The sequence below is a fragment of the Pseudorca crassidens genome, chromosome 20, assembly GCF_039906515.1.
Source record: "Pseudorca crassidens isolate mPseCra1 chromosome 20, mPseCra1.hap1, whole genome shotgun sequence".
Classification (NCBI taxonomy): Eukaryota; Metazoa; Chordata; class Mammalia; order Artiodactyla; family Delphinidae; genus Pseudorca; species Pseudorca crassidens.
This window is the reverse complement of record NC_090315.1, coordinates 35,100,660-35,125,989: the sequence shown is the minus strand read 5'-3', so window position 1 is coordinate 35,125,989 and position 25,330 is coordinate 35,100,660. Positions and strand designations below refer to the sequence as shown.

General features: G+C 54.9%; 1 protein-coding gene across 5 annotated transcripts in view; it reads right to left on the bottom strand.

Moving 5' to 3' along the window:
- The window catches only part of CPNE2 (copine 2), a 49,794-nt gene that overhangs the window by 10,382 nt on the left and 14,082 nt on the right, over positions 1-25,330 (bottom strand). For 4 of the 5 annotated variants that reach the window (XR_010939124.1, XM_067719514.1, XM_067719517.1 and 1 more), the window contains exons 2-13: positions 20,690-20,904; positions 18,164-18,343; positions 16,276-16,350; positions 14,301-14,372; positions 13,117-13,200; positions 12,738-12,827; positions 11,664-11,762; positions 11,054-11,140; positions 9,049-9,108; positions 7,639-7,772; positions 5,453-5,507; positions 599-650 (exon numbers count right to left, since the gene is read on the bottom strand). Coding sequence is in view for 4 of the 5 variants with exons in the window: in XM_067719514.1 (XP_067575615.1) it covers positions 599-650; positions 5,453-5,507; positions 7,639-7,772; positions 9,049-9,108; positions 11,054-11,140; positions 11,664-11,762; positions 12,738-12,827; positions 13,117-13,200; positions 14,301-14,372; positions 16,276-16,350; positions 18,164-18,343; positions 20,690-20,869 (1,168 nt within the window). In the remaining variant the exon portion in view is untranslated. The remainder of the gene's footprint in view (positions 1-598; positions 651-5,452; positions 5,508-7,638; positions 7,773-9,048; positions 9,109-11,053; positions 11,141-11,663; positions 11,763-12,737; positions 12,828-13,116; positions 13,201-14,300; positions 14,373-16,275; positions 16,351-18,163; positions 18,344-20,689; positions 20,905-25,330) is intronic. The other variant, XM_067719516.1, reaches the window with a different exon arrangement.

Here is a 25,330-nt window from a genome sequence, read left to right as displayed (position 1 = left end):
CTGTTTCTTAACTGACTCTGGGAGGCTCAGAAGTCCTCTTAGGCCTGGGGCAGGGAGAGCACAGACACCACGTACGCTGCCTGCCCCTCCCTCTTGCCCAGCACCCCCGCCCAGGCCATGCTCAATCCTTAGGTGCCAAGGCTCCCTGTGGAAGGTGGGGAAACGGTGGGGCAGGACAAGAATGGGCCCTCCCAGTGAGGGCAGAAGGGAGGTGAGAGGCAGGTGTGTCATTTGCTGCTCTCACCTCCTCCTGGTCTACACAGGGCTTTATGCCAGCACTTCCCTTAATTCTCACCTGACCACCCAGTGAGGTGAGCTACCCTGGTATCACACCTCCTTGAGGGAGGTGAGGAGGCAGAGGCCCAGTGGGGTGCAGTGATCTCTCCGAGGTCACACAGCCAGAAAAGGGCAGCAGCTGGCCTTGAATCCAGGGCCACCTGACTCCAAATTCCAGCTTCTCCCCATCTGCCACACTGAGCAAGTGCAAGGGGAGGGGAGAGAAAAGAACAGAAACCACTACTCCTCCCCCGCATCTGCCCAGGGAGATGGCCAGGCCTGGCGTAAACCCAGGGCAGATGCAGGTGGGCTTGACACTCACCTGAGCAGAAGGGGTTGGTGGGGTTAAAGTTGATGGCAAACTCATGGGAGACCTGAAATGCAGAGAAAATGATGAGCTGAAAGCCTCCTGGCCCAAACCTGGGCCCAGGCCCACCTGCTGCCAGGCAAGGCTCCCTCTGAGGGAACCTGGCTCTTTGCCACCCTGACCCCAGGTCAAGGCTACTGATACCCCTGCATCTGCTTTCACCTCCACTGCTGGGTCTGACCCACAGACAGGCCTAACCACCCTCAGTAAGAGAAGAAACAGAAACTTCCACACCACCCCAATCTCTTCCGGGGGGTCAGGGCTGTCTATGCCTCCTCGCCCCCACTATAAGAGTCCCTAGGGACTTCCCTGGTGGTGCAGTGGTTGAGAATCCGCCTGCCAATGCAGGGGACTCGGGTTCAAGCCCTGGTCCGGGAAGATCCCACATTCCGCGGAGCAACTAAGCCCCTGAGCCACAACTACTGAGCCTGCGCTCTAGAGCCCGAAAGCCACAACTATTGAGCCCACGTGCCACAACTACTGAAGCCCGCACGCCTAGAGCTCAACAAGAGAAGCCACTGCAACGAGAAGCATGCGCACTGCAACAAAGAGTAGTCCCCACTCACCGCAACTAGAGAAAGCCCACAGGCAGCAACGAAGACCCAAAGCAGCCGGGGGGAAAAGAAAGAGTCCTTGAGTAGGGTGGAGATGCATCTGAGGGTGGCGGGTTCAAGGAGCAGTTGGAGTGCTCCCTCATCACCTGCTTTTACTGTGGTGGGGCTATAACTAGAGTTCCACTTCTTCAGGCTTTGAGTGCTTTCCCCCACCCTACTAATAAGCACGAGTGCTTGGAAGGGAGCCCACCTTATGCCAGCGAGCCAAACTGGGGCTTAGCTGACAACCCACTTACAGCTGGACTGGGGGATCAGGAAGCATAATGGGGCCAGAAGGGCAGGGAATAGAGAGCCCTGTCCCAGTTCCTACAGACCCAGCCCCTAGCCCGGGGGCATCATCAGAGGCTGACCCTGCACACTCCCGGATGCCGCTGGCCTACAGAGGGACTGATAACTAGACCCCATTCAGGACTGTGGGTCAGACTTCAGTGGCTGCAGAACCCAGGGCCTCAGGAGAGGCCAGAGCTCAGATGGTAGGACCATCCTCCCTCCCTCCCCTGCTGCCTCCGTCAAAACCCCCACTCGGCCCCTTCCCTGTGAACCGTGTGCCAGTCTACGTTCAGGGCTTTGCTAGCATCCCCTCACTCCTTCCTTGCAACAATCCAACAGACAAAGGCCTGGTATTACTCCCTTTTTCTGATGTAAAACCAAGACAGAATGGACCAGAATGTTCCCCCATTTACTGAAGGGGAGAGTTGGGACTAGAACTGAAATCAGGCTGCCTCCTGAGCTCACAATCCATAAACCCACTAACCCGAGAAGGTGTTCCTCCCCTGAGGAGTTTAAATGGGAGGGTCAAGAGATGTCCAGGGGGGAGGGACCCCCACCCTCGGAGGCTGGAGGAGCGCTCCAGTCCAGGCGCAAATCCCAGGCAGACGCTTTAGCTCCGAGACACTGCAGAGGGGTGCTGGGAGGCCCTACCGAGCCCGACATCCGCATTTTACAAGTAAACTGACTGAGGCCCAGAGAGGGGAAGTCAGGTGCTGAGGCCACACAGAAGAACAGACCTGAGGCCCAGGTCCCTCAAACCTGGTAAAGGGGTTGGGCCGCTGACCTTGGGGAGCCCTTCTGGGCCAAGACGGGAAGGACTCAGCAGAGGAATTCACCCCATCACTGCCCTGTGCCTGGCAGCCTGAGGAGAAGACCCCTACCTGTTCAGGGGAATGGGCTTTTCTGTTCTTTGCTCCCTCAGCCCTAAGTGCTTGACATGGAGCCATTCCCCTGATGCCCCTCTTGGGCCCTGTTCCTACCCAGGGGCCCTCTTCACCCTGTCCCCAGCCCAGGCTCCAGGTGTGGGGGCTGGAGGTCCTTGTTGCCATGGAAACTTCATGAGCCTCTATAGTGACTAAGAGGGGGGCTTGTACAGAGGGGGCTGAGAGAGGAAAATGGTTGCCAGGGAAACAGGCCTCCCTTGGGCCAACAACTTCCTGCAAAATCAGATTTTAGGAGATTTTACAGACCAAGGGGGAAAAGCCCCCTCCTGATAGGGATGGATTAATATTCTGTTTTCTCAGCCACCCAAATTCTAACTTCTCCATTTTTTTTCCTCTATTAAGGGGAGAGTGGGGCCTGGTGGTCAAGTGGGTGGGGCTGTGGGAGGTTACCCATCTACCCTGGAGGCCTCCCAAGTCATCTACTCCACCCAGCAGCTCCACTTCACAGGTGGAAAAACTGAGGTTCAGAGGGGGCCAAGGAATGCCCAGGTCACACGAGTGAGCCACAGCAGAGCCGGGACCAGATCTGGGGGACAGGAGTTCACGTTGTCTGTAGCAGCCCAGCCCCCTCCCACACTTGCTGCCCTAGTTTGCCCGAGAAATGCCAGCAAACACGACAAGCTTCCTGGAGGCCACCCCAAGCCGATTAGGGGCCCCTGGGGACTGGCCAGCCACAGGTCTTTGCCCTGGGACTCCCTGCTGCCTTCTGACGATCAATGGTCCCGTTCACCCCACCTGGCCAGGCTCAGCCCATGGTCTTGAGTTACTTAAGAGGCTGTTCCCTCTGGTCCTGGCAGGGCAGTAGATGGTGGCATGGAGAGAGTCGAATGGATCTCAGAGTGACCATCCTCTCTGAGCCTCAGTTTTCCCATCTATAAAGTGGGGAGAGTCATAAACTGTGCTCCTCTCCACCCCAGACCTTGTGCAGGCCTGTCCTTCAGCCTGATCCCTCTCTTCATCTGACCAACTGTGGCTCATTTTGAAAGGCCAATGTTTCCTGAGTCCCTCAGCCACTACCCAGGTCAGGGGTCCTCTTGGGGCTCACCTGGACCAGGCCCAGGGAGGTACTGAGGTCCTGAGGGCAGGCAGCTGAGTGGCACGCTCCTTCCAACTTCCCACACTCAGAGAAACAACACCTCTGCCTGCTCAGGCCCCTGGGCCCCAAATTTACTGTCAACAATCACGTACTGCATGCCTGGAGCCAGACACAGCAAGAAGGAGACCAAGTGCCCTCCCTGAGACAATGAGCAAATCAACACATACAAAGTGACCACAAAATTCCGAGGCAGGGAGGAGGGGCCCCACGTGCGCACGCTCAAGGTAGTCCTTCTAGAGGAAATGATCTCTCGGCTAAGCAGCAGCAATGGGAAGTCAGTGAAAGGGGGCAAAAGGCCAGGGGAAGACCACATGCAAAGACCCTGAGGTAGGAACGAACAGAAGAAGGTTCATGTGGCACGGCAAGGTGAGTTAGAATGAGAGGGAAGGTGAGGGGCCAGGTCTGGCCAGCTCCAGCAGCAGGGGGAGGTGGGATAGAGCATCTGCCCTTTCCAAGCCTCGTTCCAGCATCCCTCCTGGCACCACCGGGCACTCCAGCCTGGCCAAGCCCCAGCCTCCCCAGAATTGCCCTGTGACATTTCCAAGGAGGCTTTTGCACAAGAAAACATCTCATTCAGCCAGAGTTCTTTGGAAGCTGGCTGGTGTCCTAGCAACGAGATAGTGCTGGGCCTGGCTGCACCAGCCCGCCCTGCCCCCAGTGGCATCACCGTGTCTGCCCAGAGGCCCAGCTGTGGTCCCACAGGGTCCTGCCCCCTACCATACAATGGCCAGCAGGCCACAGAGCCACTCCCTGAAATTCTAGGTGAAAACTGCCCTCTCCGGAGAGGATGTGAGGGGAACGCTCACTCTGGAAACAGCATGTGGTACAGCAGGGCAGACAAGAGGGGCCGCTGGCTGACATACATGTAGATTGAGGAGTCCTCTATGCCCACAGCCCCAGGCTTCTCATCAGAAGGGTAGCACATTCTGAGAACAGACATGGGAGTCCACATGCCCAGATGGAATTCAGGCTCCCTGTTTTGAACGTAACCTTGGACAAGTCATTGAGCCTCTGTTTCTTCACCTGTAATGGACATTGTCCCTTCTCTCCATCCCTCCATCTTGCCCACCATCACCCCAGCCAGTCCCCACTCAGCAGCCAGAGTGAGCCTTCAAAAATGCCAATAACACCCCATGTAGACCCACCCATTGCTTGCTGCACGGCTGGCTCCCCACCTCTCCAGCCACATCTCTCCCCATCCCGCCCATCTTTCATGGAGAGTTCATCACGCCCACCTTCTTTCAGTTCTTCCAACTACCCTGCTCCCTCTGCCTCCCAGACTTTGCACAGGCTATTCTCTCTGCCCTGAACTCTACCTGCCACATCACCACCTCAAGTCACTCTGCGAACTCCTACTCTCCTTTACCCTCTTGGCTTAGACCTGACCTCCTCCAGGAAGCCTTCCTGATACCCCCAGGCCAGGTTGGGGCCCTCCTCTAGGGACTGCTGCCCCGTTCAGCACTGATGACACTGCCTGTCTTTAGGGCTGCCAGACAGTATACAGGATGCCCAGTTAAATTTGAATTTCAGATAAATAATGGATAATTTTTTAGTTTAAGTATGTCCCAGGCAATATTTAGGACATACTTAAACAACTTGTTTATATGAAATTCAAACTTAACTGGGTATCCTGTATTTTTATTTGCTAAATCTAGCATCTTCCCCACCTGACTGGGGTACCAGGGGACAGATATCATAACTTATTCCTTGTTCTAGCCCCACTGCCTGCACGAGGTTCAGGCTGAGAAATGCGTGTGGGTTTGGGGTAAACGCAGAGAAGGCAGGGCAGCTGGGCCATAGCCCAACCTTTCCAAAGCAGATCCCAGAGAGGCCATACATGCAAATCCCATCTCAGCCAAAAGGAAAACAGTCTGGCTTCACTTACCTTCCAGTCTGGGGGTAACTGCGCCCCAAAGCCAAGAGCTGGAAACATCTTATCACTAATCAGAGAAAGGAGAAAAAAATACTATGAGACAACCAGACGGGGCCTCATCTACTCACGCTCACCCTCCCAACCCCCTACCCAGGGCTGGGCCCACTCTGCCTTGCATACCTCCACAGACAAAAAGAAAAAGCTCACCACCTCTAGAAAAAGCTCTGTTTGAATGATCTATTGAGCCCAAACCCACTTCTGGGTATCTGGTGAATAAAAGGCTTGACACCTATGGCAGACATTGCTAATCAACCACAGCACTCCTAACCATGGGCCTGAGTACAGCTTCTAGATCCTTCTCAAACGGGGACCTTGGCAATCACTAAACCACAGTCATGATGCAAGTGAAATGTACTGGCTGTTTGTTTCTTGACGTCCCTTTTATGGCTGGGAAAAATTCTAAAATGAGAACACTGGCTTGGCGTTCAAGACCCTTCATCATCTAGCCCAAGAGCCTAGTCTCATTTTCTACCTGCCCTCCCTCATTCCCCACTCCCCCAGCCCTGGCCACTGGCTACTCACTGTTCCCCAAACACACAGGGCATCTTCACGCTCCAACTTCAATCCTACTGCACCCCTTCTTGAACTACCTCTCCCAATCTGTTCCCTGTGGCAAACTCCTACTCATCCTCTAAGGCCCAATTCAAATGGCCCATTCTCTGTGGGTTTCCCTGAGACCCCAGGATGCCTCTCTCTTTGGTGCTCCCATAGCTCCTGTCTCACATGTAAACTGGTCTCTTGGAACCCCACTGATTTCTTCCCTATCTTCCTCCTCGAATGGGATCTCCCTGAGGGCAGGGACTGTATCTCATTTGTTCATTCATTCAACATGTATTTATTGAAGAATCCTCTGGCTGCTGTGTGGAGGACAAACTGTCAGGGACTAGGGCAGAAGCAGGAAGACCAGTGAGAAGGTTACTGAACCGCTCTGGGCAGGAGGTGATGGTGGCTCAAACAGGCTGGTAGCAGTAGGGGTGGGAGAAGAGGCTGGATTCAAGCATATTTTGAAAGGATTTCCTGAAGGAATGATGGGGGAGATGAGGGAAAGAAAGGAAGTGAAGGGTTTTCAGTGAGTGGTAGTGCCTCTCCCTGAGATGGGGAAGAGGGTAAGAGGGGTAGGGGTGGAGCAAGTGTCCAGTAACGCCTGAATGCCCATGAGAAGGCTCAGCAAAGGGGCTGAGTGGGTAGCTGGATACAAGGGTCTCTGGAGCAGCAACAGCAGGCTCCTCCACCCGACCACGCAGGTGGGGACTTCCACCTCCCCTGCTCTGCATGCCGTACCTCTCTTAATGTGGCCTGGGGTCACAGCCACCCCTTAGGCCCTGAGCCCCCTGGGAGTCAGAAGCTGCACCTTAGGCTGCCTCTCTCAAGGAGGCTGAAGTGCACACAGGATTCCTGAGCCTGCTCTTGTTCCTACCAAATTTGTGGGACCTGCTCCTTTCTCCCCTGCTCCCCATGTGTCCTCCTGGTCATTCCACACTCTGATCTGCAGGTCCAAACAAGCATCATCTGTGACAATGACATCACAACCCTCATGTGACTTCTGGATCCTCCAAGGCCCTCTTGACTTTGCATCTGGCCCAGCCTGTTGGTGGCCACACCCTCTACACAGCTTTCCCTGACTCTCCACTGTCCCCACCCCACCCAAAGATCTCCAGGAAGCGTGGTCATGGGAAGAGGATCCACACATGCTGGCTGCTCCTCTGAAGTTCCCAACAGGAGTGAGACTGTTAGACCATTAGGTGGTGGGTACAGGAATCAAAATGTCTGAGTTCCAGTTCCTTGATCTGGGTGACTTTGGATAAATTCTCTATCTACATCCTAGGCCTGTTTTCCCCCAGCTCTAACAGTGGAGGTTGCAGCAATAGCAAACAAATTTCATTTTCTATCCTGACTCATTTTCTTACTCGGTGTACCGTGTGGAGAAGGATCTCAGTATGGATCTGGGCTCAGTAAGTCAGAGATCAGCAGTTGATTAGCAATGTCTGCCACAGGTATGCACAGGTAACTGCATGCATGTCCTATGCTACTCATTCCTAGGTTTGATGATCTCTGGGTCCCTTCTAGCTTTGAAAAGCTGAACTTCCCAGGATGGATGGAGCCCAAGCTGACTAGTCAGAGTCCCTCCCCAAGCTTACCTGTCATAGTCCTGAATGATCTGCCCAACAGCCCAGATGGCTGACAAATATTCATTGGTGCCCATGGGGTTGATATAGTGCAAAGAGGAAGGGTCGAGGGGATTTCCATTGGAGGCTGTGAAGTCTATCCCAACCTGCAGAGTGGGGGAAAAGGCCACCCAGTGTGGTCAGAGACTCCAGCTCCCTATCTCACCTCCAGGGAACAGACAGGCTGATGGGACACAGGAAGCCCACTTCATCTCCCAGCCCTGGCCCACCCTTCCAAAAGATGGTCCAAAACCTGGAAACTGTCTGACTGTATTACTCCTCTGGCTCTAATGCCGTCTGTGGCTCCCTGTTGCCCAAGCATAGTCTATTGCCCAGATGTGACACAAAGCCAACTTACAGCCCCAAATTCCTTTTCCCCCCTCACTGTCCCAACCCACACACTCATCTACTCCCATTTCGAGGCCTTTTTTCACTCTCTGCAGGGGAGGGGGGCTGTGGTGACCAGTGGGGTTACAGGTCAACAAGGCCAATCCTCTGCACCTCCTTATAGTCCTGCAGATGACTTCCAGCCCCCATGGGATCAGAAGCAGTGATAGACAGCAGGGAGGCTAGGTGGGAGGTGGGCAGAGTATGGGACCCTGGCAGGAGTTCTCCTCTGGGCTTGAGGCCCCCCTTCGGGTGAGGAACGGGAGAAGTCTATGGGGCATACACTCCAGGCCACCGGCAGAGTGACAATTCATTCTTCCAATGAGCATATACTGAGCAGGTGCTATGTGCCGGGCACTGAGTGATACACCGAGGGTGGAGGGAAAAAAAAAAAACAGTGGCCCCGCACTCAGGACACTCACAGTCACTAGTTGCTAGTGGGACAGGGACAAGTGAAAAATACTTAAGAAGATTCAGAGTGGCGAGTGCCCTGAAGATAATAAAACAGGAGAAGTGACGAGGAACAGGAGGCATCAGGGGGAGGTGACCTCTGTGTCACAGCCTGCAGGATGGCAGGGCAGCAGCCGAGAAGGTTCTGGGGAAGAGCATTCCAGGCAGTGGGAACAGCAAATGCAAAGCCCCAAGACAGAGCAGAGCTTAGTGTGTTGGGGGAGGATCAGTGTGGATGGAGCTGAGTGAGCAAGGATGAGGGCATAGCAGATGAGGCAGGAAGGGAAGTGGGGAGGAATTTGGCTTTTTTTCCTTCTGAGGAAGTGTAACCAGTGACATTCTGAGGGCTGGGCAGCCAGGCCCTGACCTGCAGCTAAGCCCTGACTCAGGCCCATCCACCTATACTCTCTCCTCTGGCCAGACACACCCCTTGCCCTGGGGAGGATCCTTCCTGAAGTTTATCCCAAGTCCCTCCTGCTGCAATCATGGCCCAAGCCCTTAGGGAGGATCCTCACTGGGGTGGGCTGGGATGGGGGAGAGCCTTACAGTGAACATGAGCTGGCAGCCTCCCAGGATGTAGTCCAGGAAGGAGTAGTCCCGGTTTATCTGGAAGAAATCAGAGGGGTGAGTGGGCCCCTGCCCTGTACCTGAGGGCTCGCCTTCACTTGGCCACACTCCACAGATGACCTTTGGGGAGTTGTTGCTCTGTGCCCTGACAGGGGTCAAGGAGGCGGAAAAAGGCAGATGGACCTGATCTGATTACAACAAAACCCAAATCCCTCTGTAACAAAGCACTCAGAGCAATGGTTACCAATAGGTGGGACACACACACACACACACACACACACACACACACGCATGATGAGTCCAGGCAGTGTCTCTCTCACACACACACACGCATGATGAGTCCAGGCAGTGTCTCTCTCTCTCTCTCACACACACACACGCATGAGTCCAGGCAGTCTCACACACACTCTCACACACACACACACACACACACACATGCATGATGAGTCCAGGCAGTGTCTCTCTCTCTCTCTCTCACACACACACACACACACACACACACACGCATGATGAGTCCAGGCAGTGTCTCTCTCACACACACACACGCATGATGAGTCCAGGCAGTGTGTCTCTCTCACACACACACACACACACACACACACACACGATGAGTCCAGGCAGTGTCTCACACACACACGCATGATGAGTCCAGGCAGTGTCTCTCTCTCTCACATACACACACACGCATGATGAGTCCAGGCAGTGTCTCTCTCTCACACTCACACACACACACACACACACACACACACACACACACACGCATGAGTCCAGGCAGTGTCTCTCACACACACACACACACACACACACGATGAGTCCAGGCAGTGTCTCTCTCTCACACACACACACACACACACACACACACACACACACACACACGCGTGATGAGTCCAGGCAGTGTCCCAGGGCCCAGTGTAGCCCTTACCAACCTCAACTTTGAACAGAGAGATGCCAGGCCTCTGGCTCAAGGCCTTCTGCTGTAAATTAATAATTAATAAAGCTGCTGAAACATGGTTTGTTTGGATGGTCTTTGCCTCCTTTTGGCAAAGGATACTGGCCTTCCAATTTTGGTGGCGTTAGAAAGGTTCCTTTCAAAATAAATGTATTTAAGTAAAAAAAGACACCAAAATGGGGGGAGGAGGGGCTGAATACAAAACATAATAAGGCAGGTGGAAAAAATCATGAAGAGGGATGTGAATGACCCAAGTTTCAGAAATAAGGACCCGAAATCATGATGCTGCAACCTGCCAGCTTAACTTCTACAGGGCACTGCTACGTTGTGACCTCACTGAATGCTCACGTAAATCCTAGTCTCCAGACAAGGAAACTGAGGCCTGGGGTTGGCCAGCTGGTAGAGAGAGTGCCAGGACTTGGAACCTTCAGGCCCAGCATCCAGGGTCCTTGCTGCTCTGGCCTGGGCTGCCTTCCTTAACGTTCTACCTGATTCCAGCAGATACGTGGCCACCAGATATCCAGGGGGGCCTGGCCCCTGACCTCAGCCTGGCCACTGCCGGTGCAAACTTCATTGTCTTTGTGGACTTCAGTGGCCCCAGTTACACCACGGGCCAGTAACCTCAGCCCTCACTAGTGTCACTGCCAGAGCACAGGTCACTCTGGCCTGATATCCTCTGCCCCTCTGATGCTGAACATGCAATGGGCAAGCCTGGGAAGCAGTAACTCCCTATAGTTACGCTCCAACAAGGAAACCCTGGAAGGTCATCGCATGCCCTCCTTGACTTCCACAAAGGAATGTGATATGAGACTAACACTTTACATGCTTATCTTGTTAACCTTCCCATTCTATAGATAAGGAGACTGAGGCCCAGAGAGGTTAAGCTCAGGTCACAGTGCCAGGACATGGCAGAACCAGGATTTGAACCCAGGCCTTGCCGGCTCCAAACCCAACGCTCTGTCTCTTGTGCAGCGATATACCTCTGTGTGACCCCCAAACCGGGACTGTGCCCCATGCCCACCCATGCTGGCTCACCTTGCAGGAACGCAGGATAATGATGCCCGAGTTTTTATAGTTCTTCTTCTTCTTCTGCTTCTTGGGGTTGATACACTCAAACTCCCGCTGGGCAACACAGAAGAAAGAGGAGCTCAGCTTGGGGCTTCTGTGGGGACTGACCCTCTCCTGGGCCCCAGAATCTACTCCACAGGGGCAGCATGCCTCCTCCAGGAAGCCCCCCACCCCAGAAATGTTTCCTGCCACCTTAGGCTCATGCCAAGCTATATCTGCCCAAGGTCAGAAGATGTGCATCTGCCCTCCATCCCCAGACAACTCATCCATGTCATGTCCACTCATGCACCCAGAACTGTTGCCCAGAGCCTGGCTTCTCAGAGTTAAATAGACAGCTCCCCCAAGTACTCACTATGCACTAGGTACTTTACCTGTTTAATCTCATTTAATTCCCACTCTACTCTTCTGCCTCCACTTGACAGATGGGGAAACTGAGGCTCAGAGAGATTAAATGTCTTGCTCAAGGTCATAAGGCAGAGAGGGGGGATCTGGGCCCCAGTCTGCCTGATTCAAAAACCTGTGCCCCTTCCCCATCCCCTGCCGAGGTCCTGGGGTCACGCACATGTGCACATCTTACCGGGATGCCGTCACGAGCCTCACACATCTGTGACACCGAGGTCTGGAACTCACCGATGAAGTCATGGCCCCCGTCGTTGTCATAGTCATAGCACATAACCTGGAGTGGGTCCAGCGAGTCACCCCAGAGCTGCCCCACAGGAGGCACTCGCCAGCTCCTCTCAGCTCCCTGAGCAAATCCCATGCCTTTTTTGGGGGGTGGTACCTCCCTCTCCCCTCCAGATCTGACTAGCTGGCTTGGGATGATGCCGGTAGCTCCTGAACCGCCTCCTGCAGGAAGCCTTCCATGATTGCCGGGAAAAGGAGAAAGGGTGCCCGCTCTAGTAATGGAGGCCATTCCCTCTGGAGCAGGAAGCTGCACACCTCACACACCTGACACTGGGCTGCTAATCTATCTTGGGTGGTGGCCCACTTGGCCTCATGGGCCATGGTCTGGAGTCCTCCCTAGACTGCTATTTTTTTCCTGAGATGGGCACAAAAAGTCCCAGCTTGATATGCTCTCTAACTTAGCTGCCATGACACTCCTAGAAGGAAGGCAGGAATTGTTGTACCCATTGTACTGATGGGTAAACTGAGGCCTTGAGTGGGAAGCACTTGCCCAAAGTCTCACAGTGGCAGTAGTAGACCCAGAACTAGACCCCAAGTTTCCTGGTGCCCTGCCTGGGGATCCCTACATGGTCTCAGGGCCTCGCCCCACCTCGTCTGCTCTCAGACACGGCCCCTGAGGACTTAGGGCTTTCAGAGACTAGTAATCATCACCTTCATCACAGCAACAACACTTGGCTGTTTCCAAGGTGATTCTGCATTCATTATCCTAGCTAGCAGCACACAGCCCTCCGGAAAAAAAGAGCAGTCACTCTGTTCCCATTTGAGACAAGGGAATCACAGAGATGAGGGCCCTGCCCAGATCACTCAGAGGGTCAGGCAGACCCGGGACAAGGACTCAGGTCTCCTGCCCCTCCCCCCACAAGGGTTCTTTTTCCAGAGCTTTGCCAAGGCACCCCCAGGAAGCCTCAGGTAACCAGGAGGCCAGAGCTGGTAGGGTGGGCAGCAGGGTTCCCATAGCCCCCCTCACCTGAATGGGCTTCTCCACGTCCCCATCACACAGGGACACCAATGGCACAGTGAATGGCTTCCACACGGGGTCCAGAGTGTACTTGATCACCTGCAGGACAGTGAGAGGCAAGGGTGAACTCAGGCCCAGGGCCAGTACAGCTCTGGGGTGGGGCCAGCCCAATGGGACAGGGAGTGGCAAGGTGGAGAGACCCACAGCCATGCCTCTGGGGATGGAAGTGAGCATCCCTGTGATGGGGAGGGAACAAGTCCTTTAGGGGCCAGTTTGGGTTTTCCTGTGTACCGCAGGGCTGTGACTGCCTAGCCCCGTCCTGAGCTGTTGGGTGTGGCTGGACTACAGACCCACTGGCTCAGAGACCCCTGGAGCCCCACACACCCACCTCAGTCCTGTGGACCAGCATCCACTTGCCATCACCTCCTGGTTTATAAAACTCGAGAAATGGGTCTGACTTCCCAAAGAGGTCCTGGAGGAAGCGGGAGGATGTGGGTGAGGAAGGCATAATTCCACCGGATTCAGATGGGGTGGGGGTGTGGCCCCACTGCCTCCCACACCTGGCGTCAGGAGTGAGGGCTGTGGGCAGAGCCAGCCTGGCCCCTCTCCCCTCAGCCTCTGCAGGGCTCAGCAGACGCCCAGGGCAGTTGCAGCCCCCTGGGACCAAGCAGCAGCCCCGGGAGAAACTGCCCCATCCTGGGGTTACCAGAGCTTGGGCTCAGAGACCCTAAGACCTGGAGCCTGTAGACGTTACAATTCCAGCATCTTCAGTGGGGCAGGACGTCAAGAGGGAGATTGTTCCCAGGGCAGAGGGAGGCACCCAGCAGGATGGGATTTTAATTCATTTTAGTGGGATTCTGAAAAACTGAAACTATCCTAGCAGAAGAGTCCTTTAAAACTCCATTTATTTAAGCAAACATGGACTCTAAAGAGGCTATATTCAAGAGGGGGAGACATAAAATAAATGAGTAATACACATGAGGCAGCAATTAGTGTTAAGGAGACAAACAAAGGAGGAGGGGGCGGGATATCAGGGACCACTGCAATTTCAGGGAAGGCCTCACTAGGAGGTGACATGGAGGTGAGAGAGGGGCCTGCCATGAGAATATTCAGGGTAAAGAACATCCCAGGCAGAAAAGACAGCAAGTGCAAAGGTCCTGAGGCAGGACGGTGCCTGGTTTAATCCTAGGACAATGAAGAGGCTGATTTGGCTAAAACAGAATGAAAGTAGGGAATGCAGAAGGGGTGAGGTCAGGGAGTCGGGGGGAGCTGAGGACACATCAGGTGGGGTCCTGTAGGTTACTGTAAGGACCCTAGCATTTACACTACGTGGGATGGGGAGCCCCAACGAGTGGGTTTCCAGCCATGTCTTGAATATCTCTAAGTGATAGGAAACTCACTACCTCAGTGGTGAAGCAGTCCTAATTTGGGGTGGTAGGAGGGCCGTGTGCTATGGACTTGTCCCTAGAGGGGCAATGAAGGTGGTGGCCAGAACCCCCAGGCCACACAACCCCAGGGCTGGGGGAGGGTTCCTGCTCCTTGATGGAAAGCCCCCTCCCTTGCCTGCCTCACCTTCTTGTCCAGCTTCCTGCCCACCAGGCTCAGCGTGATGACCCGATTGTCTGAAAGCTCCTGGGCAGCAATCTGTAAGGCCAGAGGAACGTCGGGGGTCGGGGTCTGTCCTGAGACTCCCTCTGGCCTCCGTTCAGGCAGGCTGGACACAGGTTGCCCCAGGAGTCAATTCTCCAGGGCTAGGAGGGGAGTGGTGGGGAAGAGTAGTGCCAGGTGACCTAGGACGAGTCTCTCGTCTTCCTCAAACCTCAGTTTCCATCTTCTGGAAGATGGGGGTAATAACCCTTCTGGATATGAGGAATCAGAAAGTGACCCCAATGTGGCTCAAGAGATGGGCCATGAGATGGGGGGGGGGGGGGATGAAGCAGGGACCAAACATGGAGGGTGGTCTTGAGCCCTAGAGAGAGGCTCTGGGCCAGCGAGCAGCCTGACAGACCCTCTCATGTCCCCACTGCAGATCCAGGGAGCACACACAACCACCTCAAAACACCAAGGTGTCGGAAATTCTAACAACTGCACTGTGCAGCCAGGGAAACTGAGGCCCAGGGCAGGCAAGGGACCACCCGAGCTCTTCTCTGCTGTCTCATCAGCTCACACCACTCATCTATCCTCCATGCCCTCCCCATCAGCCATGGCCCTCTGCCCCACGCCAGCCAGTGATGCACCACCTGGGTGACCTTGAGGCTGCCATCTACCCTCTCTGGGCCTCTTCCTCTCACCTCCCCAGAGTGGCAGGGAAGGCCCTCTGGCCAACAGCAACCCAAGTGGGCAGGGCTCTCCCTCGGCTAGGACTTCCTCTGCTCCCACACCTCTGGGATGGCCTCACCTAACGAACTATTTGACCCTGAGAACCACAGACAGAGGCCAGGCTAGAGGCCCCTTCTCCCCTTCCCCTTCCCCCCCTCCAGCTGAGACCTGCTCAACAACCCCATAGGGTAGGCCCTATTACTGCCCCCATTTCACAGGAGGACAGAACCCAGGTCTGGAGGCAAACTGCTGGAAATGCTGGAGGTTGGCATACCCACTGGGTTGGGTCCTTCTGGGCTGGCTTCCACGTGGAGGGCAGCTGGCTTGTGAAGGCATTTAGATGGGGAGGTTTTAAACCCCAAGAGATGGGGGAGGCTGGGAGGGGACATTCCAGGTGGCAGGAACAGTGGATGAGGGCCTGGGGTAAGTGCAGGGTATGCTAAGAATTCAGTTTGCCTTGAACACAGGCCATGGACATGAACGGGGTAAAAAACAGCTGCGACTGCTGGGTCCCTCCCAGCCTGGAATGCATGGCTCCACAGGCAGTGGGAAGCCAGGAAGGCTCCAGGGCAGGGGAGTAAGGCCTGTGAACACACACAGGTACAGCCCTCCTCCCTCCAGAACCCCTGGCGTCACACAGGCTCTGAAGAGGGACAATCTAGGAGCGAACCTCACTAGCTGAACCGCCCAAGGGCACTTCCTGTCTGGGATTCAGTTCCCTCATCTGTAAAACCAGGTTTCCCCGCCTTCCGGAATTCTAATGACCGAAGAGCTCAGCCGCTCGAAGGGCCTGCGCATCGCAAGAATCACTGCGCTTCACAGGGATCACTGCGCATCGCAGGTATCATTGCGCATTGCAGCCACAAGCAGAGTTCCGGTGGGCAAGGCTCTGAAACGCCTGAAAGTCGCCCAAGAGGCCAGTGCCGGAAGTGGATGCAGGGAGGGCTCTGGAGGCCTCCAGGGAGGAGGAGTAGCGCCCCTGCCTGGGGAGCCACCGTGGGCACCCCTGGCAGTGCCCCCCACTCCCTGGTTTGGCAGCCCCAACACATCATATGTGGAGCCAGGAGCCCGTTGCTAAGAGACCTGTTGCTAAGTTGTAAGTTGGGCCTTTTTACTCCAAACAAAGCTGGTGATTATCTGCCAGTGAAGTGGCCCATTGATGGGGGAGGGCAGTGGGCAGTGTGTGGGGGGCCTGCAGAGAGCAGAGAGCCGGGAGCGGGGCTGGTACCGTAATCAAGCCCTTCCCCGCAGGCTTGTCATTCATCAGCAGCAGAGGCTGAGTGATCTTCTTGCTGGAGACGATCTGGAGGGAGAGAGGAGAGGCACTCACTCTGAGGGCTGGGGAAGAGACCCAGGGAGGAAAAAATCCTCAACAGGCACTGCTCACAGCACGATGCTCCATGCCAGGCGCTGGCTAAACCTCCCCCTGCGTGATCCCCGCCATGGGAGGCAGACAGCAACCACTGCTAACCCCACCGGGCAGCTGAGGAAACTGAGGCCCAGAGAGGTTAAGACACTTGCCCGAGGTCCCACAGCTGGGACAGAATCCCAGCAGTCGGATTCTGCTGACCTGGATGTCCCCAGGAAAAGGCTCTTGTAAGGCTCACTTTCTGGAGACTGCTGAAGGGAGGTTAGCCACGTAACTGCCTCCTCCAGAGTCATCCAGAGACCCCCACCCTCCCTCACGGTGTGACCCCTGATGGAGAGGATCAAACCCTGACGACTCCTATGTATTTTCATTGCTTTGAATAGTGAATACATTCACACAGAGTTCAAGGATCAATACAATATAGAAAGGACAAGTGGAACACATTGTAAGTCTCCCTCCCACCCGTCTCTGTACACCCCATTCCCACACCCTCCTTGTGCCACCACAGTTCTGTTTCTTGGGGAAAAGGCCAGTGTTTCTTTGTGCCAATGTGAGCATGTTCCTAGTCTCCCTGTGCTACTTTTTCTCCCTAGGTCCACTCTCTGCCCTTCTCCACCTTCTCTATGCCACTGCAGACTGCATCACCTGGCTCCCCTGTCTTACAGCTTGTTGGGGTCCAGCCAACGGGGGTGCCTGCAGGAGCTAGGAGAGCAGGAGGGGAGAAGGGCTGGGCGGAGCCTTGGCGGAAGGTTTGTTGCTCTTCATCGGCCTCGGCTCCAGTCCAGAGGCCTCCCCGTGGTGGCCACAGCTCTCCCCAGGACCTGGCGACACCACTTCCTGCCCCGCCCCTCCCTCCAGGCTAGGGGTGGCTGGGCTTCTGACAGGTGTCAGCCCTGTAAAGGTTTCCTCACCCCTTGTCGGTTCCTGCCCCTGCCCACTGGTCCTAAAGCTCTCTCCTCGGTTACCCTTTGAGGGTGTAGACACATGGCGGGGACCCTGAGAGACACACCCCACTTCTTACGTAACTGCTGGGCCCTTGCTTTTTTCATTGAACATCATCTCCTGGAAGGCCCAGGGCCTTTCAGTCTCCACTAGAACCTCTCGAAGCATTTTCCGTTTTATTCACCCACCATCCCTATAGACTGGGCAGAGAGCTCATCACTATCCCCAAGTAAAATATGGGGAAAGTGAGGCTCAGAAGGGTGTGGGGCTCGCTCTAGGGCACACAGCCATTAACAATGATCGGAACTTGTATCAGGAGCTCTTAGCCCTGCAACCTCCATAAGCTCACCAAGGAGTGAGCTGGAGGGGGAAATGTGGCCCACAGAGGGAAAGGAAGATGCCCAAGGTCACACAGTGAGCCAGCCATCAAGTGGGACTATCGTGGGTGTCTTGGTTGCTGGTCAGATGCTCCCATCCCAGGAAGTCAAGACCACACTTGCTTACTTCTACCACTGAGCAGCTCTGGCCACAGGGCGCCCCACTCCTGTGTGGCACTGTGCTCAGTGTCTTCCGAGGGGAACACTTCAGCCTGGCCCCAACCGCACCTGCCTACTTCCCCCTTTCTGTGCCTGCTGGCCCCCAAGGCTGTCCACATTTGTGATGCCACCTCGGGAGCCAGGCGGGAAAACAGGACCAGGGAAAGCAGGCAGCAGCAGACTCTCCAGGGGGCTGCCCCATCCTTGGGAGCCAGGTGACTTATGGCGGCACTGCACTGACCCCGCCCTCCTGGAGGAGCCCGGCTCACCGTGCCCAGGCTGCAGGAGAACTGGCCCAGGAAATCATGCTCCTCGAGCTGCGTGCTGGACTTGTCCTGGTCAAACAGGGCAAACTTGAGCTTCTGCACCTCCTCAAAATGGTAGTCAAGGACGAACTTCTTGGAGAAAGCGGGGTTGAGGTTGTTGACTGCAGTTTCTGTCCTGTCATACTGGCAGAGGGCAGGGAAACAGTTGTCAGAGTCAAGTAGCTGTTTCAACCCTTCTTGGGCTACAGGGAATCATGGTGCTTACTTGCTAAACACCCAATTCTGTGCCAGGCACTCATGGCCAGTTACCCAGATGGCTGAAACAATCATTACTCCCAGCTCACAGATAAGGACACTGAAGCACAGAGAGGTTAAGTGACTCACCCAAGGTCGAACAGCTAGAGGGCAGGGCCAAGATTTGAACCCAGTCCTGACTCTACCATTCACACTTTTTTTTTTTTTTTTTTTGCAGTATGTGGGCCTGTCACTGTGTGGCCTCTCCCATTGTGGAGCACAGGCTCCGGACGCACAGGCTCAGTGGCCATGGCTCACGGGCCCAGCCGCTCTGCAGCATGTGGGATCTTCTCGGACTGGGGCACGAACCCGTGTCCCCTGCATCAGCAGGCGGACTCTCAACCACTGCGTCACCAGGGAAGCCCACCATTCATACTTTTAACACACTGGTCCTGACTCCATACCCAGGTTCCAAGGTAAGAGGTCGGACCCTGTCCCTGCCTAGGTTAAGTGACAGAGGGAGTCCCTTTTCCCATCTGGACCTCAGTTTCCCCTTCTGTAAAATGAAAGGATTTGACACCTGTGGCTTTCATCCTTTATATTTGGGGAGAACCCTTTTTTCAAACCACATTTTACATGGAAGCTGAGAGAAGAAACAGAGAGAAGGAGGGGTACTTAGTGGGGAGGTGAGGTCAGGGGTTCCCCATCTCCCCGGAGGCAGGTGTCTGTACCTTCCTCAAACCATGGAATGTCAAAACCAGGAACCGAGCGTCCCCTACCTAGTGTGGAGACCGAGGCCTGGGGAAGGGCAGGGCCTTGCACTGTGGGTCTCTGGTGGGGCTGGGACAGGAACCCCGCCTCCCGGCCTCTCTGCACTGAGGCCCCAAACCGCGGAATCTGGGTGACAGTCTATTTTAGGGCCTGGGCTGTGTTGATTTTTCCTCCCACCCATCCCATTTCCAAGGGCCAGAGAGCAGCAGGGACGGAAGAGGTCTTGGCCCTGAGTTATTTTTAGCCAGGGTGTCTGGCCTGGGTGGGAGCGAGATTGTCAGGGAGGGTGGGGGGCATGTCATGAGTGGGGGTGGGTGCAGTGGGGGAGGACATCACTCCCCGAGGGGCAGGGGCGGGGGGAGTTCCGGAGACCTGTCAGAGGGGACTCTGGACATGCTGGCCTCAGGCCTGGGGCTTCCCCTGGAAATCCTCGGCTGACCTCATGCCCCACCTCCCACTTCTGGCTGTACCACCAACGTGCTCGGTGAAACAGGTAAGTCCCTCCCCGCTCTGGGCCCCAGTTCTCCTCTGTAAAATGGGTCAACAATCCCAGCCCATTTCCTTGGCATCACAAGAAGGAGCCAACATCTGTGGAAATTCTTTGTAAACCACAGTATGTTCTGTGGGACGCCCACCGAGGCCTCATTAAATAACTATGAAAAATAGAAACATATTTTGGAAAATTTATATGCATGTAAAACTGTCTGGAAGGCTGGATACCAAACCATTAACAGTTGGTTCTCCCTGACAGGCGGGTTCCCAACCATTTTGATTTTCTTCTCTAGGTCTACCTGGATTTTCTAAATTTACTGCAATGAATATAGACCCCTTTCGGAATAGGAAACAAAGCCATTTTTAAACGTTGAAAGTCTTAACAGTTTGGATTTCTTAATATCCTTCCTTAAGCTGCATCTTTCCCCAGCCCTCAGGCAAAAGTCTTCCAGCTCAGAAGTCGCTGGCTGTGGCACCATCAACATCCCCAGCTCTGGGACTCTCCAAGGTAGGCAGGGAAAGAAAATCCTCATTTCACAGATGAGGAGACAGGCTCAGAGAGGGATAGCCACCTGCCCAAGCCCACACAGCAGGGAGTGACAGAGCTGGGTCTTGGTCCAGCTCTGGGACCAAAGCCTGAGTTCCCTATTTCTCTGTTTGCTCCTCACTGACTGTGCTCATTTAGGAATAAGAGGAGAAAGTTATTTTAAAAATGAAAGCAAGCATTTGGCAAAACTCTAAGGTTTTAACTATATATTATAGTAACTTAAAATATTATAGAACACTAAATATAAAATTATATAAATATAAATCTATGAATTATAATAAACACAAATATAATTATTTTAAGTACTGTTATAAACATTTTAAATAAAATTTGATTTTCAGAATAACAATTTTCTAAGTAACCCCCGGCCCACACTGCAAGTACTTCCAAGGGCCTGACCCCAGGTCCCTGGGATACAGTGAGAGCCCCTCCCCAGCGACCGAGCCACCCTCCACCCATTGCAGCTGCACACAGAGGGGCCTCACCTCGCTCCACCTGCCATTATTCTCTGTGAAGAGGACACAGAAGGGGTCAGACTTAGAGGTGACGTCCCGGTCCAGCAGGTTCTGGCCGCTCACTGACAACTCCACCTTGCACACGCAGTACTGGGAGCCCACGGGGGCCACCCCCGGTGCTGGGGCACCTCCACCCGGCATGTAGGCCATGGGGGTCGGCAACGGCGGCAGCAGCTCCTCGCAGTCTGAGGGGACAGCATTGGGGGGTCAGAGAGGGGACAGACATCTGCTGCGCCACTCCACCCTGGGGAGGCGTCACCACCTGACCCTCAAGGTGTGGTTAAAGATGGAAGAAAAGGAGTGTGTGTGGGGCAGGGTGGCAGTGGGGAGGATGACATGGGCAAAAGCTTGGAGAAAGAATGCAGGAAATGCGTGAAAAAGGAGTCTCCGGTAGGTGTGTTTAGTTTGTCTTTAAAGTCATTCTCTGCTTTGGTCCGTCTTTACCTGTGAGATACACCCAGGTCCAAGCTGCCCCTGTCAGATCAGCAACAAATCACAGTGGACACAGGCATCCCAATCATTTTGCCAGGAAAACCTGGGCTTCTCCTGAGCAACTGACATATCGGCATCTTGCGGCTACGACAGAGCTTGTAATTGCTCAGGTTTCCCTCAGTGCTTTGGCCGCTAGGAAGCTACCTTCTGGTCACTTATACAAAACTTGACTTTGTTCATTATCTGTCTTGTTCATCCTGTATCACCAGCCTAAGCACAGTGACCGGTCCATAGGAGGCACTCAGTTTACATTTGTTGAATAAAAAAAAAGGTACGTGTATAAATCAACGAATGCACAAACGCTCCGTATCGCTCAGATCTTGCCTGAGTTGGTCCTTATCCTCAGCTCTCTGTGCCTCAGTTTCCTCATGTGCTAACGACACATCATGACACAGTCCTACGAGGTGTGGTCAGATCTTATTTCCACTGGCACATCTGAAGTTCACCCAGGCCCGCCTTCCAGCATCAGCCACCCGGCAAGATGTCCATTTTGGACATCCCTATTCCCCGCTCCCCGCGGCGGGTCACAGGTTTGCTCATCCCTCCCTGACTCGGCACGGCCACCCTGCGGCACACACGCAGCTCTCCAGCCCCTCCGATGGAAACTAGTTTTTACACGACAAGAATAAATACTGCAGGCAAACTGCAGTGCTGTGCTGATGCTCTGGGCTCGTGTGACTATAATGAGGTTCTGTTCTAGGGACAGACGGTGGGAGGGAGGAGGCTGAGCACCGGCTTTGTCACTGTCCAGGTCCTCTCCCTGTCAGGTATGCCCAGGGCGCTGTGTCTGGAGCGGAAGAGGGGACCGCGCTCGCGCAGGCCTCCTGCAGACCGGGGCTGCGTGTGCCCAGCAACGGGCTGGGGTCAGAGGGAGAGGGAGCGGGCCCAGCAATGCCACTGTGGCTCGGTCCTTCCCGCTTGGATCACAGCCACCTCCTCGCCAGCCTCCCTGCTGCCTCTCCTTAGTCTAACCACCCCTTGTCCCCACAGGGACTAGAGTGAGCTTTGAAAAACACAAATTGGACCATGACACCTCTCTGCTTAAAACCCTCCAAGAAAAAAAAAAAAAAAAAAAAAAAAAAACCCTCCAAGACTTCCATCGCTCTCCGAATAAAGCCCCAGCTCCCTCTGGGAGCCTGGAGCCCGCAGGACCTGGCTGCCCTCCGCAGCTCTCAGCCAGTCTGGAACATGAGGTCCTAGAGGGCTGGAGCTGGGTAGTCTTCTTACCACAGGATCCCAGCTCTGGCACAGGTCTTGGGACTTGGCAGACACTCAGTCAACACTCTAGAGAGAATGAACGAGCCTCAGTGTCCCCCGCTGGAGGGTGAGGCAATTTTAGGAACTGCCCCGCCAGAGTGAATAAGGATCAGAGACATCATGCGGGTGAAGTGCTCAGCTTGTAGTCAGGGCTGGTCAGCATGGTCAGGTGGGTTCATGCTCTCAGAAGGAATGGCCTCCTCTCACCTCCCTCCTCTGGGGCAGCGCAGGGCCAGTTACCCACTCGACAGTCAGGGGATAAGATACTAGTCAAGGAGTTGGAACCTGGCCTTTGTGGGTAAGTATTTGGGGGCTGACTCGTCCACACAGAAGCTGAGAGAACACCTGTTTATGCTTACAACTACCTGGGGTGGGGTGGGGGGCACAAGAGTCACCCCCATTTTGCAGATAAGGAAACTGAGGCTCAGAGTAGAAGTCACCTGTACAATGTCACACAGTCAGGAAACAGAGGCAGGCTGTGAACCAATTTTCCAGACTCCCAGGCCAACGTACGGCCTTCTGGCCAGGGCCAGGGGACTGCTGGGCATGGTGGGGACCTAGAACCAGGTGGGGGCATCTGGGGAGTCAGCCAGGCCAAAGGGAGCCTGAGGCTAAGAAAACCCCGGCGCCCCCAAGGTCACCAGTTCCTCTGGCGTTACCCTGCCCGCACCCCTGTCTCTCCCATCATCACTAATGGGGTGGATTCCAGCTCACCCACCCCTCTCCACCTCACAGGCCCCCTTCATGACATGCTAGATGCCATTTGGGCCACCATCCCCCATACTGCCAAGTCAGACACCTCTGTTTTCATCCCGTACCTGAGGGGTATCAGGTACACACACCCAGGTTCCCACATTTCCTTGTGCACGTCACACCGATACGCACGCGCACACATGCCCGCAGGCTAACAGATGCAAAGGCAAGCGCTGGTATGGACACTCTGGGGCCACTTCTCCCCCGCCCTCCCCCTGGTCTGAGCTACCATCATCCCTCGCCTAGGTTACTGCACTTCCTCCTACCCCTCACTGGCTCCAGCCTGGCTGAGGGTGTGGCCAGGAGGGCCAGGCCCAGGGGACAGTCCTCAGAGCCCACTGTGGCCCCACCTGGATCAGCCTGCAGGCCCCAGAGAGAGTGAGTGATGAGTGGGCGGGGAAGGGGGCACTCCTCCCCCAGCTAGGGGCAGGTCCCCCATCCCCAACTCACCCTCTGCTTGGAAGCTTCTGGATCCCCGAAACGGGGAGCACATGATGTCTGGAGTTGGGGCAGGCGGGGGTCAGAGTGGGCCCCTCTGTGCCAGCCGGCAGCGGGCGGGCAGGCCAGACCCTGAGGCCTGACGCAATGGAAAAAGAAACCACGGCTTAGGCTGGGCCGGGCCCCCTCCCCTCCTACTCCAGCAGGAGGGCAGGCAGGCAAGGTGTCATTAAGGGAGAGTTGGGCCTGCCACGCGCATCTAGGCAAGATGGAAACGCTCCCTGGTGCATCACCGCAGTACAGGTAATTTGAGGTTGCAGGCTGGAGAGGGGGCCTGGGGAGCTGGGGCCTGCTCGTGGATGGTCCTGACTCCTGGCCCAGATGGACACAGGCCTTCTGGGGTGACCAGAGCCCCGGGGAAGGAACTGGAAGGCGGGGATACAAAACTAGCAGTCCCTTTTACAGATGGGTTAACTGAGGCAAAGAGCGGGCAGGGCTTGGGAATTCCCATTCATTCATTCAGCAAACATTCCTTGAGCACTCTCGGGCTTCAACAATGAACAAGACGGAGGCTTAAGCTCCCACAGGGTCCGCTGGCCCGGCTCCTAAGACATCTTACCCTTTAGGCAGAAGAACAGGATTTGGAGACTCTGGTGCTGAGTCACAGGTCTAGAACATTCCAGTTTTAGCCAGAAACCTAGGAACCCATCCTCCTTGACCTCTCTCTTTCCTTCACCCCCCATATCCTACTACTGCTGTCGGTTCCACCGCCAAGATGCGTCCAGCATCGACCCCATCTCCCCGCTTCCACTTCCCTGGCCCATGTCAGGTCTCCCTGAGCAACCCCAGCCCCCAGACTCTCTCTTTTCCATGCCCCGCCAGAGCCAGAGGGAGTCTTTAAACATGCAAATCAGATGCTACCACAGCTCTTGCGGAAAATCTCCCAGTGGCTGCCCTTCCTTGTCACACAATCTGAATCCTCCCCAGGCCTACAGGGCCTGACCTGACTCCACCTTATGCCACACTCTCCGTCACTCCCTGTGCCCCAGCTGCACTGGCCTCCTTCTGCTCTGCAAATATGCTAACCTCTCTCCTGCCTCAGGGCCTTTGCACTTGCTCTTTCCCCAGCCAGAAATGCTTTTCTTCACGTGGCAGGTCTTTTTTTTTTTTTTTTTATTGATTTATTTGGCTGTGTCAGGTCTTAGTTACAGCATGCAGGATCTTTCGTCGCGGCACGCGGGCTTACTTTCCCCACGTCATGTGGGATCTTAGCTCCCCGACCAGGGATCGAACCTGTGTCCCCTGCACTGGAAGGCAGATTCTTAACCACCGAACCACCAGGGAAGCCCCATCACATGACAGGTCTTAGTTGTCAGCTTCACGTCACCTCCTCAGAAGCCTTCCTTGGTCACTCAAGCTAATGCAATCTCAGCCCCACACTGGTTCCTTCACAGATCAATGCAATCTACAACCATTTTTACTAATTTGTCTATTTGCCTTGTGTACTGTCTGGAATGTAAATTCCACAAGGGAGGGATCACTGTTTCCCCAAGCACCTAGAGCAGCACCTACACTGTGGCAAACGAATGAGGAAGGGAGCCCCTCAGGCAGGCTCTTTAATCTGCAGCCCCAGAGGAATCACAACCACCTCCCGGCTACACACAGCACTTG